General features: G+C 35.9%; 1 protein-coding gene across 1 annotated transcript in view; it reads right to left on the minus strand.

Moving 5' to 3' along the window:
* The window catches only part of LOC140244902 (uncharacterized), a 107,719-nt gene extending 88,280 nt beyond the window's left edge, over positions 1-19,439 (minus strand). Inside the window, exon 1 of the mRNA XM_072324510.1 lies at positions 19,339-19,439. Within this exon, the coding sequence (XP_072180611.1) occupies positions 19,339-19,408 (70 nt within the window). The 5' untranslated portion in view covers positions 19,409-19,439. The remainder of the gene's footprint in view (positions 1-19,338) is intronic.
* Positions 19,440-19,647: the final 208 nt, after the last annotated feature.

A 19,647-nucleotide genomic window follows, 5' to 3' on the forward strand; every position in this document is an offset into this window, starting at 1 on the left:
TATTATATACTTCCAGCGAGCATGTATCTTTGCAACGAGGAAAACTTAATAGTTTCTGGTAAACAATTCCAGGAAAAGTTACTATAGAGCAAGTATACCAAACACGAAAGTACAGTCTTTTTTTTTAACTTTATATTTGGGATCCATGCTGTACTGTTGATATCGTACTAATCTATTTAAGTTTGTTTGCGCGCATTGTAGTTATTATTATTAATTTTTTGCAATCAATTATATTATTCTTTATCATTAGGGGAGGATCCAGGATTTCCGTAAAGGGGAGGCACCTTTACAAAATTAAAGGCAGGCGCAAGAGCCCCCCCCCCCCTTTTCTTTTTATTTGTTTTGTTTTAACAAAAAATAAGGGGAGGCGCGCCTGGTGCGCCCCCCCCCCCCCTGGATCCGCCACTGATTTTAACCCCAATCTATGTAGATAACATCAAGATAGAAGTCTCAATTTCTATACGCAATCCTTACAAGCGCTTTAGTCATCTGTATTTCGTGATTGCTCTAACTTGTGTTGCAAAGATAGAAATATTTGATGTCCTGAAAATGAAATAAGAAACGCATGGTAAAGAATGCGGAACCATGTCCAGGTGTACAACATGCCATCATAAAATATTAATGAGTTTAAAAAATAGTTGACTCTACTCTTTGTTCCTCTTTCCGCAATCTGTTCTTTTTCAAACGAATGTCCAATAAAAAACAACAACAACAACAACGAGTGTCCCTGCAGAGGTCTACACGCGTCTAACACATCAACAACGGAAATACTCAGAAAATTTTGAATAATTATGAGTCTTTTCCATATAGGGGACGAACTTTCATAAAAAGTCATAATAATCCCGATTGTTCTTTAAAGTCCCTATAATGACAGACATTCTGGTATCAGTTTCACACAATTACTTTAGTGAAATCGAGAACGAAGTCCGAAAACGGAATCAAAATACAAAACTGTTTATACATGTGTTCGCGAACCTATAAGAATATAGACTACAAGATTGAAAAGGTAATGATATGATAACGGGCCGTTCTAACAGTGTAGTACATAGTAGTAGAAAGCCCAGCAATGCCGCTATGCTCTCCTGTGTTCGGACATCTTGTGCAACGTTTTGAATAACACGTTTCGCAACCGTCCCTTTCCCCAATATCAAACCGCATTATCAATTCTGGAACTATCACTGTCAGGACTAACCCTCCATTTCCTTCCGTGTACCCCGGGGCTAACCCTAAATTGTCACGAGGTCACCTTCTCAATTATCAAATGCTCAAAATGCGCTAACGTTTATTTTTTCTTCTTCTCTATTATTGTTATTTTGTTTTCCCCCGTCTATCTTCACAGCAGGTGTTGTTGTTTTTTTTTACCTTCTAAGGATTATATCCGTTTTCCCTTTATCATTGGTTTTGTTCCCTTTCTTTGTCGTTTTCAGAGCTCTCTGTGCCTTTGTTCAGCTTTCCTGCATGGTCTGTAGTTTTCTGAATATAAGGGAGTTCATGGTTAGCGCATGTCTCATTTGACCCCTACACCACAGACTTTCAGATAACATGGAAAGGACCTGTGACAGAGCATTTTTTGTTGCAGCATGCCACCTTTGTAATCAATGTCAATGAAATGCGTGTGTAGCTTTTGTTAAACCAGGGAGGTGTAAGAAAAGGAGAGACAACTCCTGCTCTCCTTTGAAGGATGCGCAGCAACGCCGAGAAGTTATGCGCTTAACTATATCGGTGGAAATCAGGTGCTTTGACAAATAAAGAGAGCATCAATAATCGGGACTAGCGCTCTCACATCTAGAAATACTTGCCCCTACTGCATTTCGCTCTCTCTCTTTCAATGTGATGGCAACAATGAATTTGTGTACCTTGAATTGGAGCTGCGAATCAAAATGCAGTGCAAAACTTTATTTGAAAGATCAAAATATCCCAGATTAAAGGATAGAAAACTAACATGTGGAAATGTGCGCATTATAGAAAAATATTAGGTTTTTAAGAGGGCCTAATTTTCATTTTACTTCGATTTGCACATTACGAAGAAACTAGAAATACATATTTATAATATTGAATTCTTTCCTAAACTACTCTTAATCAATTCGAGTATTTCATTTAAAATTTTACGGGAAAAAAAAAGCTTGTAATATTCAACGAAAGGTGAAATGCGTTCTTCGTCTCCGAACTTTGTCTTGCAACTAGAGCGGTGCCGAGCATGACTTCAAAGCGTAATGGAATGCTAGACATCCCATTGTAACGCTTTGAACCCAAACATGTGTTTGCACGAATTAACGAAGAGTTGTCTCTCCTTTTCTTACACCTCCCTGGTTAAACATTATTGATGAATCACTTTCACCTGTGCGTTCTAACAAGGTGAAACACACAACTTAACATTCCAAATCCTCATTTGCCTGAGGATTCTTTTCGTTTGAAAGTCTATGGCAAATACACAAACATTCTCATTTGACCTTTATTCTGCACATGCGCAAATCACAACCATGAACTCCCTTATTGTAGAAGTTTTGTTCTCAGTTGCTATTTCGCTCTCGTGGTCGTTTTGTTGAAAGATTTGAAGTCTTACACGCGTAAAGACGAAGCGACTTCCGTACAATAGACATCGATGGTTTGTGTGCATGGCAGGAGGTTGAAGGTTAACCTCGATAGATAAGTTGATGTAATATCGAGGCCGCTCCATTCAACACAATATGTAAGATTGACTTTGGACATCACAGGACATACTGCATGTCGCATATTGTAGGCTATTGGATTGAACGGATTTTGGTTCTTTCCGCTCGAATTTTACAGCAAGACAACCGGACAGTGTTAATAGATGGATGCATTTATACTTGAATGCTTTGTATTTTGTATATAATATTGGGGAAATGAAATAATGTATAAAAATGAACGTTTCTCCAAACGCATGCGTGAATTTGAACAAATGCAGAAAGATGGTTGGAATATATTGCATGGCAGTTTGAAGAAAATCCGTTCAATATAATAAATGAAATTTCAACGCGTTAGTTAATTCCATGACATATACCGCCTTGACTAGACATACCAAGACGTCTGATATAAATTGATTTGATTTGATTTGAGCTGAGTTAAGCTGAGTTGAGTTGATCGGAGTTGAATTGATTTAATTCAATTTACCCTCTGTATGGCATTGCTTTAAAATTACATCAATCTTTACCAATTTCATTAACATTGTAGGCCTATATAAGATATGCCCTTACACATCACTTTGATTATAATCACATGCGATACATCTTAAAGGGGCATTCCAGACGATTTTCATAATTTCATATCATGTAGTACATAAATCGACAACTCCATGTATAGATTTGTGGAATTTATTGCGGTTCTTGAGCAGAGAAACAAAACTTTGAAAAACCTTAAACAAATTACACTGAACAAGGATGATGACATAGGAGGTTCACATATTTCAGAAATGTAGCAGTGTAATCCATCACCAATACCGCTTGCTTGCGAGTTCACCTGTGTATAATCTATGCATACCTTCTTCTTTTGTTCTGTTTCCTTGAGCCCGTATCCGGGCAATTACCCCCGGAGGGCAATTACCCCCCGGCCAAATACTGATTAGTGGTAAGGTAAGAGTAAAGATTAGGGTTAGGGTTAGGTTTAGGGTTAGGAGTTTGGGTTAGGGTTAGGGTTAGGTTCAGGATTAGGATTAGGATTAGGGCCAGGGGAAGGGTGCGGGGTAATTGCCCAGGGGGTAATTGCCCTAGACCCCCTTGAGCCCCAACTCATGCATTCTTATGGTGACTCTGCTATGTCATCATCCTTGTTCATTGCAATTTATTCTAAATTTTGAAAATATTCTTATTCTTCATCCCAGCTATCATAAATTCTGAAACTCTGTTCTCAGTATAACTTATTTATAGTTGTTCAAATGTAAAAATCTGAAAATTATCCGGAAGTCTCCTTTAATTTCCACACAGAATAATTGCCAAGAGAAGTAATGGAGAAGTGAAAGCAGCTTTAATTTCCACTATGAAGAATGAGTGAGAGAAATTTCGCAGATCAAAATTTGTTCATTTAACTGCAATAATATGCCCTTGACATCTTGTTCAAATGGGTCAAGGTAGATACACTTTATTATGTACCTTTAGGAGGAGTTTGGAGTCAAGAGCTCTTCGGACGACCTAGAAATAAGAATGTCTGTTATTCTTTTCTTTTCAAATTCTTCGATTTTTCCTAAATTTCAGTTTTTCACCACTCATTCTGCATGCGCTGAATCCACGTATTATATGGGAAAGCTTTTGGAATAGACAATTCACGGGTTTGGGGCTTTTCTGATTGTTCATGTGTGTGTGTGTGTGTGTGTGTGTGTGTGTGCGTGTGTGTGTGTGTGTGTGTGTGTGTGTGTGTTTATTTTTTTTAACCAGCCCCCTCCCACCTCCACCACCACCACCCCCCCCCCCGGGCCGCTCTCCCTGTTGTACATTACAATAGTCGATAATCGTATGCACACTATGCTGATGTACACAATAGTTGATTACTGAATGGTACGTTCCTCCATCCCACTGTGGGATAATACCCTATAATTAACAATTTGAGTGTTGCATGATGTGAAAACTTTCTCTTTTTTTCCATATTAATGACCTACTCACAGCAGTTATCATTATGTTTACTTTCGAATGTCACGACAGGGGAGTGAATCCATGAGAAAATTTGTTGCACGGAACGCTGTACGAGTGAGAAGTGGTCAGAGAAAAATTGGTTAAAGTCACACAGTTTTAGAAAGACAGGTATGTGAACGTATGTGTGTGTGTGTTGGTGTGTATCTGTCTGTCTGTGTGTGTCTGTGTCCACAGCGTTAAATGAGTTTGCTTATGTATTACAGCGATACTCATGGCAGGTTATACAAGCGAAAGGTTGTGAGGAGGATCACATGCTTTAGATACACGTCAGGTTCCCCCCCCCCCCCCCAATGCAACGAATTATATAATTCATTCATATTCAACACGTATAAACCCGCAATTGTGTTCAGTTGCATAACCCGGGATCTTATTGACTTATGGACTTGATATATGGAATGTTCTCTCTAACCCTCAAACGCATTCATACTTTCTGAAAAAAAAATCAAAAGAAAATCAAAAGAAGTAATCATAGGTAAATATTTCTTCTTAAATGATTCATGAAAACCGATAAAAAAACACAATATTAAAATAAAGTGTAGTATCGAGAAACTGCTACAGAAACACACAGTCATATTAAGTCATTATAAGCATTACCACATTGATTACTGATTACTCTATTCTTAAAGGACAAGTTCACCTTCATAGACATGTGGGTTGAGTGAATGCAGCAATATTAGTAGAACACATCAGTGAGAGTTTGAGGAAAATCGGACAATCCGTTCAAAAGTTATGAATTTTTGAAGTTTCTGCTCACTCAAGGCTGGATGAAAAGACTACTATATAGCTTGTGATGTCACATGTGTACAACGATATAAAGAAAGAATAAAGAAAATTCAACTTATTTCCATTTTTCTCGCATAACAAAAGAACACTTGACTTCTCTCTTTCAGAAGGCAGGGGGAATAATATTACCCTTAACATGTCAGTAACAAGTCAAAGAAATGTGCACTTTTTTCAAAAAGTGAAGTTTTGTGAAATTCTCTTTTTATTTTCTTTATATAGTTGTACGCATATGACATCACAAACTGTAGTAGTCTTCTCATCCAGCAGTGACTGCGCAGATACTTAAAAAATTCATAACTTTTAAACGGATTGTCCGATTTTCGTCAAACTTTCACTGATGTACACATTGTTGCATTCATCCAATCCACATGTATACGAAGGTGCACTTGTCCTTTAAGTAAAATGAAATCAGCCCCCCCGCACTCGCACCTTTTATATAATTATTTTGTGTGTTGAGAAAAGAATTGCCATCTCATCAGGCGTCATTTTGTATGTTTATTAATTGCGATGGCCTCTGCGACTGTTTTCAGCCATGCTATGATAAAAGAAACAAAAATGCAGTAATCCACTGCATTTTGCATCAGTGTGATTCACTGAATTGTTTGTAAAATTCTAGTTATACCAAAATCTTCATGTTATTGTTGCAACTACATTTGTACATTGTACCTTTGAAAAAGTTGCAGAAATGAATCAAAATTATAAGATTGCAATGAGAGTGATGTTTGGTATTACTTGAACATTACTAAACAGCTCGGTGAGCCATGTTTGTATGTGTGTGGATGTGAGCAGTGAGCAGCCACAATGTTCTTTAACACTAAAAAAAAAAAAAAAAAAAAAAAAAATTTAAGAAAATCCTTCCTCATATTTTTGGCACTTGCCCAGACGTTCAAATGATATGTTACCGTCTGTTGCCTGAAACCTTCATCCTGTAAAAACCAATCTCGTACATCCTGAATACACGTCAGCTATTGTATGCATGGTCATATACAAATAAATACATGTCGTGCTTTGGAAGAGACACAGCTAACTTGTGAGATACTATACGTTGGACAACACGCAGAACAGAATACCGACTCAACTTTGGTCTCCGTTTAATATCTCTAGAAATTGGCCATATACATGTGGGCAATTCCATGAGATGGGTGTCATGGGGTGAAAAAATAAAATTTATGTTGAAACTTGTCACCCACTATTTGTTCAATATACTTCTGGGCATGTGGAACAGCCATCCTCCCCCCCCCCCCCTTGATATACCTCCAGAATGACAGATATTACAATGTGAAGTTAACTTACATTTTCACTGATAATTACATTGAAAATGAACTTGAATGTTTGAGTTGAATCCACAGATTATAGAAGAATGGCAAGTTATTGATTTGTTGATTTTTTTAATAATGTATTGGGTATGGGTATTAGTTTCTAGTTGTCAAGAAAAGAAATGATCTGCATTCCCATGAATTGGTAGAAAGCATACTGCCGTATTGCTAAAACTAGTGTAACGTGAGTAACGAAAATACTGAAATAGTTTCTCATCTTAACATTCGCTTGGATATTAATCTTCCTCTGGAAATTCTCTTCATACATGCTTCTACCTGAAGAACCCTAATCTAAAAAATGGTGAAAGAGTTGTGTACATGCAATCGCATCATAATGACTGGATACAAAAATTGTAAAATAATGAAATACAAATATATTTCTAAACCAATGACAGCAATAATTTTGTGTGTGACTAGAGTAAACTGAGGGGGCATAAAGAGAGTGCGGTCCTTTAAATGAACTTACATGAACTTGCTTGAAGTGGTTTTTATAGGCCAAAGACAACATTTTCTTTCCAAAGAAAAGCTTGATTGTCTAACTAGACAAACCAGATGTGGCCAATAATCAAGTAAGTTTTTTGGGTTTTCTTTTTTTGCTCAGTTCTATGCCTTACATTACATTTCTTTTGAGATATCGGCTATGCATAACTTTAAATCTTTTTAGCCAGCTTAATTGTTTTTAATTGTTTTCAACTTGTACAGTTTTGGTAATTGGATAGTGGAACAATTACAAGACAGATGAAAATGTAATGTTGCATCTGGATATAATTTACAAGTGACTGAAAGCATAATCGATAAATAAATATCTGTATATCTGATTTGAGCAGGAGTTGGCATTTTCCCTTTTAACAATGCGATTTTTAAAGAGATAATAATTTCCTGTCAGGTGTTAAATACATGAAAATGTGTGTATAAGTATACCATCAGAATTGTCAGTTTCACAGTTCTTCATACACAGTGTTCTTTGAGATTATCAACCCCAAATATTGACAATAAGTTTACTCAAAGTCAAAATTCACCATTACCGGAAGATACAAGAATTAGTTAATGCAGGGAGGTGGGACCTTCCTGGTTAATGTAGGTTGAACGGTGGATTACTATACATCTGTATATAACAGGGCTGCCAACCTCGAGTGAGACTTTGGACTGAGACACTGTGAGGGCGCGAACCCGTGCAACCAAACTCGAGTGATCGAAGCGAAGATGATGGTAGATGGGGAGGGGTAATATGGGTGTGGTGTCGAAGGAGAGTGTCTCTCCCCGCCCCCCCCCCCAAAAAAAAAAACAAACAAACAAACAAACAAACAAACTTTCCACTGAATTGCAGTTTAACAATTTTACATTTTAAATGGTGCACTCTGGTGCATACTTCAGAGAAAATTTCAACATAAACAATAATAATGCCATAGAGAAAGTTTGCCTGTGGGAAAATCTCAAAAGTTTGGGCTTTTAGGCATATCAAATGTTCGGATAATCAGAAATTTTGGGGACATTTCTTTTTTTTAACTTACTGTTTTGGTTTTCATCTTAAGAATTCTTTCATCAGAGTGAGACAGTTACATTTGGTGAATTGTGTGAGTCTCATGCTAAAAGCGAGAGAGTTGGCAGCCCTGACATAGAAAGGAAAGTCCACACAACTGGTGGTTCAAGTTTTAATGTGTAGTAGCTGCTTGTAATTTTGTAGACATGTATTTTGTTTTATAAGATAGTTTACAACTTGTGAAATCGAATGTTTCATTCACAATTAAAAGTACCGAAGTTCCTGTGAAGGGCAATGGAAGGAGAGTAGTCTATTGCACTGCAAGAACTGTTACTTTATATTTTCATTCATTCGGTGTATTATGTGTTCTTGGATTTTGAAAAGTAAAATATGTGCCACATGACTTTATGACAGTGGGAAAAGTATGAAAGAGTGTCAATATTGCTTCATTTTAGGGACAAAATATCTATATATGTTAAATACATCAAAACATTCAGTTTCCAGCGAATTATCATGGTCAGTTATGTGGTAGTGAATATAATATGAACTAATATGTAACATGTAACATGTAACGTGAGTAACGATGAATTTGGCATAGATGTCAAATATTTCCAATGCTTTTAAAATCTTAACCCCCATTTTGTGTAACACAATATGAGTTATTAAAATCATACAACAGTTATTTGAAATACTACCCAATCGCAGTATGATGACACTTTTTGAATAAAGGCATGTTGGCTTTTTATGCCGTCCCCCCCCCCCAAAAAAAAAAAAAATAACGTGAGAATTGGAAGTTTTTTAATCTTTATTTCCTGTACAGATGAGGTTAATAAAGTTCCATTAATATTGCAAGGTAGACTAAGGACTTGTGCACCTATTATAAAACAGAGAGTCTGTCAAACCCTCCAGTACATTTATTTTTCGGATGAATCGAACCTTCGGAATAATGACCCTTCAGAATTACAAACCTTATTTCCATTTCGGATCAAAAAAAGTTCGAAATAACGAACTCTAATCAAAATTGAGACCAATATTCTTTGTGCAAACATGTGGAAATACTCATCTTAATCAAGTCGACTTGCCGAGTTATATGAAAATGTCTTACTTGCCTGCACTTTAATGGTTCAGTTCGGATCTATAGATGTTTATGCATCACAGTTCCATGTGGTAGGGTTTTGTTGTCATGGGTTAAGTACAGCATGCATGCAGGATATCATGGAGCAGGAAATTTGTTCCCATGTGGAAGATATCACTTATGACACGGAAACAATTCACGACAGGGTCCACGAGATAAAAAAGAGAAATATAAACTTTACAGTTTTTTTTTATTTTATTTTTTTTTTTTAAGAGGAAGGGATGCTCAAAGAGCACTGGAAAATATTCATGTTCGCTGATGTGTACATACGATAACAATGTAAAACACAATATCAACGGTGCTTCCTTGTTTACGTTTCAGTTTAAGACAAAGAGAAAAGTGAAAATGATTGTTGTCACATCTATGTAATGATTAAAGCACCATTACGTTAAATCTTGTCGATAATATCGATTCAAGAAATAGTTATTGTAGAGATATATATTATGTTTGGTAAATTGCAATTTTTGTTGTTATATTTTGTATTATGGTTTAATTTGTTTGTAAAGCGCATTGAAATTCTTTTTAAGTCTGAAATGCGCTATATAAGAATTTGTTATTATTATTGTTATCATTATTTAGAGAAATCACTGACAGAAATGTCATTGATATTCATTATTTTATTGAATTCGGAAAGAAAAGTACTAATTGAAAGGAAATAAATACACAAAATCCGTTTAGATTTTTTCCCCTCTAAAACAGCGTTGTATTGGTTTTGAATAACTGTGTATTATATGTAAACGTTTTAGTGTAATTGCATCTTTGTTGGAAATGAAAATGAATGGATAAAATGGATATGAAATGAAATGAAATTCACACACAACCTCTACCAAGACAGCATGTAAAAGCAAATATATGTCACTTGACACCAGAAAGTTGAAAAATAAAAAATAAAAAAGAGAAAACACGAGGCGCACAGGTCGCACTCTGACACGATGAGTCATCCATGTAACTTCAAACATTATTATTTCCTTATCCATGCGCTGAATATTGATGACACATTGAGACAAAACATTTAAGGCAAACCTTTACTGTGACCTGATTTAAAAAAAAAAAGAGAAGGTATGAATGTGAAAGTCACCTCAATATCGTCGAACTAACATTAAAAGTAAATCACAACCCTCAAGCTACTGGCCTTTTAGTGGTCTCCTCATCGTCTTTGCACATGAAATATCGACTTGAAATGAAATTATCAGATTTAATTCCATCGAACTGAATAAAGAGAGTTCTACATGTATGTGGAAATCTTTGTATTATGTTGACAAGCCATTATGTTCATACACTTTCACAGGTCTACGTTTCACGTTGAACATTTACTTTTAAGTAAATTCGGTCCGACCACGTTAGAAGGATACGTAAAGTCTTTCACTTTGCTGGGTTTTGTTTTTATTTCGACGGAGCAAATTTTCCTGATTTCCTTCCAGGTGCGTCCATCCACTATGGTACAATGCATTGTATTTCATCACACAGAATGTTAAGTATTCATGATGTTGTTGCGTTTTCTTCAAATACCAAAATGAAATAGAAATTAGATACCACACACGATCCAATAAACTTGCTATACGCCGTACTGTGACACAATAAATATTATCATTAACAGTTGGTCCTTTAGTTTGTAAGTTTGGGCGGATAAGAAAAGCGGTTGATAGCAGAAACATTCAAGACTCTACAGCGTTTCTCGGTGGAATTGGCCAGTCTTGCGAGCATTTTTTTTTTTTTTTTTACATTTTCGTAGAAGCACAGTGGTGGGAGAGACCCAGTTCATCGATACCTCCGTGGTTTATTGACAAAAACAACAAACAGCTTCCTTCTACACCAAGCACGCTTGCATTGTTAATAACAGCATGTACATTTTTTTTTTATTTTTTATTATTATTATTATTAGTTTCTTTTAGTGAGAAGACTGCACTGGTCAGAAACCCGTTGATGACAAAGCGCAGTTATCTTAAAAGTTCTATGCAATGAAAATTCATCTTGACTTGTATCAATTCATTATACCCTGATCAATATATAATGTATTTCTTTATGTTACTTTGCACTGTACAGTATTAACGTTTTGCTGTGTAATGTATATAAGATGTTCATCAATATTATTCATGGCTCCATGGAAGACCACTACTTTTGGTGATTGAGCTACCCAGACAAAACATTAGAATTAAATAAATAAAACCACTTAATGTGACCCAAATTATATATTGATATGTGCCATAAATTTTGTGATAATTTGTCTATTATTTTTCTTTAGATTACGGGTACTTGGATACGCCCAGTAATACTACTACTACTACTACTACTAATAATAATAACCTTCCACGCCAAGATTCTGTCAATCACATGTCAATCACTGGTAAAGCAGTAATATGATTTGCAAAAGTGATCGGAATGCTTTCCCTTCAATTCACTTCAATCATAGTTTATTTCCAATCAATCAACGAAAATCAAGAAAAAAACATAGTACAAATTTCCAATCAACGAAAATCAAAACATAGTACAAAGTATACATGTCATGAAATGATATTGTTCAAACATTTGCAAAAGATTTATGTAGTATCCGAGATAAATTATATAACAACATTTATAGGAGGAACAATACATATATACTTCGTGGACGTGCGAAAAATAGATTCGATTATGGAAAATAGTGATCCACTAAAAAGCAAAGCTTGTGGGACGTGGTTCGTTAGGTAAGTAATGAGTAAATGATATACTATTTGAGGGCTTTTTTATAGCTATCATATTTGATATAGATTATTTAAATCATTTGTAAAAAAAAAAATATATATATATATATATATATTATATATATATATATATATATATATATATATATATATATATGTAGTTATATTGAGATGCGCAGGTCGGGAAAAGATATATAAAATATCAATGCTAATGCCCGGACACTGTTCACTGAACCTCGGTGTACCGGGAAAATATGACAAGGACAACACATTCGTACGCACATTACCCACACACATATAAGACGCGAGACAGTACCGAGCGGAGAGAAGACGGTAAAAATACAAGTCTACGAAGAACAAAAGACAGGAAAGGAAGAGGAGAGAAGAAAGAATAGAGGTCTGCATACAGAACACGCAAAGTGCTGCGACATCAGGACAGGTGAAAGCTCAAGCATGAATTGAAACAATTTGAATTATCTAAAATTATAAGTAGAGAGTAGATGTTTTCTGAATTTGTATTTAAATGTGACGAATTTGAGGGAATCTTTTAAACTATTATCTAGAATATTCCAAAGTTTGGGTCCGGTATAAAGAAATGTACTTTGGGCTTGTGCGGTTCTCATTAATGGAAGATGAAATTCATCGGATCGTCGCGTGGGATAGTTATGTACATGACTGTTTCGATGAAATAAGTCATGAAATATTTTAGGTAAAAAAATACTGTTATAATTAAACATAAACTGGCCAAGTTGAAACACATACAAATCTTTTATTTTTAGTATTTTATGGTCAAAAAACAAAGCATCTGTATGTTCTCGGGTATGTAGATTAAAAACAATTCTGAGCGCTTTCTTTTGCAATAAAAAAAAGTTTATCTAGTAATATCTGATAAGTATTACCCCAAGCAAGAATCCCATAGTTTAAATAAGGTAATATCAAACTAGAATAAAGAGTTAATAATGCAGATGAAGGAAGATAATATTTTAATCTGTTCATGACGCCAATATTACGTGAAATAATTTTACATATGTTATTGATATGATTCCTCCATGAAAGCTTGTTATCAACACAAACACCAAGAAATTTAAAGGAAGAAACTTCTTCTAGGGGAGTAGTATTGCCTGGGAGGCTGTCTAAAGAGTTACTAAAAAGCATAAATTTTGTTTTTTGAATATTTAGTGACAATTAGTTTGCGTATATCCATTGTATAACCTTTTTCAATTCTTCATTTACTGTTCTTGTTAAGATATTTGGGTCTGGGTGGGAAAAGAAAAGGTTAGAGTCATCCGCGAATAATATGAGAGATAGTTTCTCCGAGGATCTATGAAAATCATTGATATAAATAATGAATAACAGTGGGCCTAATAAACTCCCTTGTGGAACACCACATTTTAGAGTCAAAGCCGTTGACATGCACAAATTGGGATCTTTTTGATGAACCACTCCAAGGCCTTTCCAAGTATGCCATAATGACTGACTGAATGTAAGTTGCCTTTTTTTCCAGCAATGTCTTTTGTTAACTATGTTAACTAGAGAAGCATTCTGAGAGCGCAGACCTCCGCCAAGCATGCTGCCCATTTCCACCCGCACTGATCTTGTTCTTCCACAGAGATCAGTGATTTCCACCCATACGCACTGCATTGTGTGCTGAAAGCCGCCCGATTTCCCAATATAGAAGCCTTTGTTACGTCATAAACCCTCAGCTGCACGGCGCGCCTCGCCCTGGCAAGTTGAAAGTTGAAAGTTGAAAGTTGAAAGTTTATTTACTCACAACCCAAACTCTGGGTATCGGAGTCCAATGAAAAACATATAGCACATTATAATATCAATAAATAATAATTGCAAATAACTCTGAAAAGTGTACAAAACAACTATAACAACAACAAAAAATAAGAATGAAAAGCGATTGATGAAAAGAAAAAAAATGTACAGAAATATACAATATATACACGATATATGGTAAAAAAAAAAGAAAAAAAAAGAAAAAAAAGGGAAACTACAGCATGCACGCACTTTAGTGCGCGCATGCAAACCTCAAATACGTGCAGCTTTAACTCGCAAGTTCATTGACCCTACCTGCCAAAATATCAAAAATCCTTCATAAATTCCCCAAAAATTATCTGATCTCTACCAAAAGTTAATTGTTTGTTACTTGTGTCATTCTCAACCTTTGCTGCAAGTTTCATCCCTATCCGTTAACTACTTTTTGAGTATATTTTTGCACACGGACAAACGAACGAACGAACTAACTAACTAGAAAAGCACTCTGAGAGCGCAGACCTCCGCCAAGCAGTTACTTTCCACCCATGATCTTGCTCTTCCCAAAGAGATTTTCTCTCCTCTCTACCACTTGGGAAATGCTCTTTGGACTCTTCCATAGAGATCAGTGATTTCCACCCATTATACGTATACTGCATTGTGTGCTGAAAGCCGCCCAATTTCCCAATATGGAAGCCTTTGTTACGTCATGATTAATAATAGACGGACGATACATGTCCATGGCAGAATCTTTTTGGTGCATGCAGACAATCTGAAGAAAAATAGGAGAAAAATATTATAAAACATATGACACGTATTTCGATTCAGCATTATGAGTGACGTCGAGGGTATACGACCACATGAATTAACACAAATCAACGTACACTAATGTCTTACATTGCATAATTCCTTAAACGGCTTACAAGCCCTACGGGTTTCGGCTTCCAGTATATGCGACAAACATAAAGTGGGCACAGTTCCGGAATTAAGTTCCCAAACGCACGCATAAAAAGAAAAGAAAAAACTTTCCCGCTGAAGTTGATGGAGTACGGAAATCCTTTTAGGTGACGATCGAGGGGTTTAAGATATACCTTTGCCAGAAAAATCTCCAGGAAGTTAAAGGCCCTGTTTACCTTTGGGAGCAGTGATTTTAAAAATGTCCAAGATATCACTTTTGAGGCATTGTGTAGGTCAGTTGTATCACAAAACAACCTACCATGAAATATTTTGCAATACAGCCTGAAATATATGGAGATATCACTATTATTCTCATCAAACCATGACTGTAGACGGTTTAGTCTGGAAACATTTTTATTATAACTATTGTTCACATTTTGTATATCTAACAATACTTAACATCGATTATACTGGTTCAAAATTTTACATTGGTTGTTTTTATTCCTAACTCACATTTCAAAACTATTTTGAAGCACTAATGCTGGGTTTTGGTTTCATCTGTAAATGGTAAATTATGCCTTTAATCCACTGCGTCTCTGTAAAATATGACAACGCACGGAGATTCCTTCTTCTTTCTACTCCTCGGATCATTGGGCAGGTGTCTATGGGAAATGTGTGTTGTATTGCATTGTATTGTATTGTATTGCATTGTATTGTATTGCATTACATTGTATTGTATTGTATTGTATTGTGTATTGTATTGCATTGCATTGCATTGTATTGTATTGTATTGTATTGTATTGCATTACATTGTATTGTATTGTGTATTGTATTGTATTATATTGTATTGTATTGTATTGTATTGCATTGTATTGTATTGTATTGTATCGTATTGTATTGTATTGTATTGTATTGTATTGTATTTATTTTCCGTCATTAAAAAGATATACAAACAAAGAAATATTACTCAAAATAGACCCTCAACGGAGGGATGACCCTACTCAGCACTGTTATCATAACAGCGCTGTTTTACAGAGGGGTCTCTTAATAATCCATGAGAAATATAAACGAACAGTACAGTTACATAAGAAGAAAATACAAACATTCAGGGAAATATTTCAGATGAGAATTGAGCTTCGATGATAAAAATATGTACAAAAAAAACCCCCATAGGCATTTACGTATATGCAACAGAGAAAGAAACTGAATGAGGAATATACATCTACATGTTACATAAACAATAATCACATGAAATCAGAAGTACAATTTCTAATCCCTTTAAAAGTATACCTGGAGTTGAGGCTAATTTCAAGGTATAAAGACAGTGCATTGTATTGCGTCGATCCTCTATAATGTGTTGTTCTTTTACAATAATCAGTACGAGGCTTCGGGAGAACAATGTTACCTGCGTTACGAAGAGAATATGAGTAACAGGAAGGCTAGAATATATCATTCATAGGTGAGGATAACATATTATGAGTTGATTTAAATACATACATGTTCAAATGCTTCCTACGTCTAGACTCAAGAGAAGACCAGTTTTAAACAGACGTGACAGAATACATTTGTAAGTTAGACACATGCTCATAAGGATTTGGAGCAGAATCATTTATAATCATATATCATTTCCATTGCGTATATATACAGTATATACGCAATGGAAATGTTATAGGACTATAAATCATATCGTGGAAATTACAGTTTATATGGATGGAAATGGTCTGCTCCGTCCGGGTGCTTATTTTAGTTTTTTAATGACTTTAACGTATCTGTACCAGGGGCGGATCCAGGAATTTCGTAAAGAGGTTGCGCCTTTACAAAATTAAAGGGGAGGACCTTCCCCAATTTTTCCTCTTTACATTTCTTTTGTTTTAACAAAAACTGTGTATATACCTATATAGGGCCTATCATAAAAGTGATATGCGTAGGCCCTGCTACTACGTGGCTTTGCCCGTCTATGAAACATAGAGTGATTTTTCTGTGCCGTATACCCACATAAACCTTTCCGCCACACAACGAGCGATATATACGATGTACATTACGTGGCACTGGTACAATATGTAGTCCTACTCTACAACCGGTAAGATGGTAATTTGACTCGAGTATGTTACGATGGAATCGGTATCACAAACAGGTCGTAATAATACATCATGGTGGCATCGGTGTATCATTACAACAGGGCTCCGTTAGAAATAACTTTGTTGTGGTGAACACTGCATGCCTTCCAGAAGTCTAGACTGCAGAGACGGACACATATTCCACTTACTATCACAGCACTATAGTTAAACGCATAATTTACCATTTGCAGATGAAACAAAAACCCAGCATTAGTTCTTTAGAATAGTTCAAAAATGTGAGTTAGGGATAGAAACAACCACTGTAAAAATTTGAATCAGTAAAATTGATGTTATTATTGTTGACTATACAAAATGTGGACAATAGTCAGAATAAAAATGTTTCCAGACTAAACCGTCTACAGTTACGATTTATTGAGAAAAATACAGATATCTCCTTATATTTTCGGCTTTATCGCGAAAATTTTATATGATAGGATGTTTTGTGGTACAACAGACCTACACATATCATATGCATTTAATGTCATGTCTTGAAATTCTTTTAAATCACTGTTCCAAAAGGTAAACAGACCTTTAAGCAATGATATTGGCAAAGGGAGGACTATTCTGTTTAATATTATTGTACAAGTAATGTATAGTATAATTAGTAGACGTTGTCCTCTTATAGGGTCCGGATTGTAGATGTCGATCCCTAGTGTAGCAGAATACAGTTGAATGAAAAAGGACTATCGCAGTGAAGAGCAGATTGTAGAAATACGAAAAGTAAAAGTAATGGTACAAACAGAACTAGCACAATTAGAAGTAGCCTGAGATTAAACAACTCAAAATAGTTGTCGTACTAGTGAAACGAGCAGAAATAACAGTGACAATTAGTGCAGCGGAGGTGATACTGTACTACTAATAGTGGACGTATAAGAGCTATTGCAAAAAGCAGGTTGGGGGTGTGATATGCATGTATAGCGTTAGCTATAAAACAATGATTGGTTTCTCGAGTGTCTTCAACAGCTGCAAACTGTAATAAACCTGTACTGATATGATCTGTGTTGTAGATGATTTAGAGATATAGCATTTTGTATCAGATGGGATGTTTGGCTGTTGTTGTTGCTGCTGCTGCTGCTGTTTCTACAGACTTTTATCTTGTAGAGCCGGGTCGCTTTGTATCTCTACCGATTGCTCTTTGAACTTATACCAAAATACAGGAAAACAAAAACTTTCGGTTTCTTTGAAAAAAAAAAAACAAGTTACACAATATCGTACAAAAACAGACACACATACTTTGGCTATTGTATACTCTCAGCCGTTTGAGTCTTCAAGGGAGCAGATATTGTCTATGGGGAGACTATGTAAACGAAATGAAACAATGCCATAATGAAGTATCGTTAATATTCTCACTTTCTTCTATTTTGATTGTACAAGCTAATGACCACCGCGATGATAGTGGGAATGTGTGGTAAGGGGTGGGTCCTTATTTAATGGCTCAGATTGAACAATATCAATGTAATCTAGTGGAAATAACAGTTCGTATATTCATGGACATATAAAAAACCAGGGAGTTGAATAATGATAAACATACGGCGGCGTTTCCTTTTACAATGTTAAATGATTCAAAATACCGACTCTATACGCCGATATACTTCCTTGTGGGTTATCGGCATGAGCATCTTTTTTTCACGTGATGAAGTGATTTTCTTTGTGTTATCCACTTCCAGTATTCTGTGTGCTGTTTTAAGTTTCTAGTTTCTAGTGGCATATATAGCCTTATACCTTGAAACGTTACCTTAAACCAACCATTTTCTCTTTTTTTTTTTTTTTTTGGTCATCAATAGACGGTATGCCCGTTATGATATAACTGTTGATATGGTCAGGTATAGCTTCCCTGATCGATATGGTTTACATTCAACTAAGCATGCATATGAAAACATGTATTATTGAAACCGTTCGTCACCTACATTTGCGATGGCAAGCTATACGCTTGTTCGTTTGCTGGTACTCCTCTATATTACCAATAAAGTAGAGCGTTGTCGGGTGTATTCACTTTATATATACCAGCCACTTTTATGCAATTGTTGTCAGCTGTGTAACAAAATGATCGATCCTCTATGTCTTGCCTCATTTTCTCTTTCTCCTTCCATCTTTATCTAGTGAAGTTTCGGCTCTTTTCTCTACATTTGCCCATTAAAATTAAGGTGGTTTGCTCTTTCACATCAGGAGCATCCATTGTTGAAACGGTAGACGCGAAACGGATACATGCATTAAGTCCTTAACAGTATGACCACCAATGTGGAACAAAAGGGATGCATGGGGTATGATTTGGTATGGGGGTGGGGGCAAATTAAATCGCGAAGGCTATAATCATATAAAACAAAAACAAACCAAAACTCGCACCTGAACCTTCACCCCTCTGAATAATATCTTTCTTTCAACAACAAACCAAATACGACATTCATGGCAACAAAAGGAGGTCGGACCTAGTTCTAACTTCTATATGCGACGTTGTGGTGTGCATAATCGGGCATACATAATCTCTGTATTGGGACGGGTATAGGCGAGGTATATAAGGAATTCCGACTTACCAATGCTGGTGTGCGCGAAGAAAGTGGTAACCACCAAAACAATGTTTAAAACACGCCTACAAGACGCCATGATCGATGTTGCTGATCCCTTAGGACTTTGTTCCAAGTGCACTTGCCTGCATCACCGCGAAAAGAACCGCTAAAGGCTTCGTTTGACTCTCTTCTCTTCTGAAATCCTGACAACAGTAAGTGAGAGCGAGGTATGTGATAAACGCTCCAATATCCAGGGTGGTTGTTTCAAAACAGATGGTGTCAAAATAATGAACGATGACGTCGTTCGAACACTGCCCTCCGATGTAATCGTGTACC

This window comes from Diadema setosum, chromosome 21 (genome assembly GCF_964275005.1).
Source record: "Diadema setosum chromosome 21, eeDiaSeto1, whole genome shotgun sequence".
Lineage (NCBI taxonomy): Eukaryota > Metazoa > Echinodermata > Echinoidea > Diadematoida > Diadematidae > Diadema > Diadema setosum.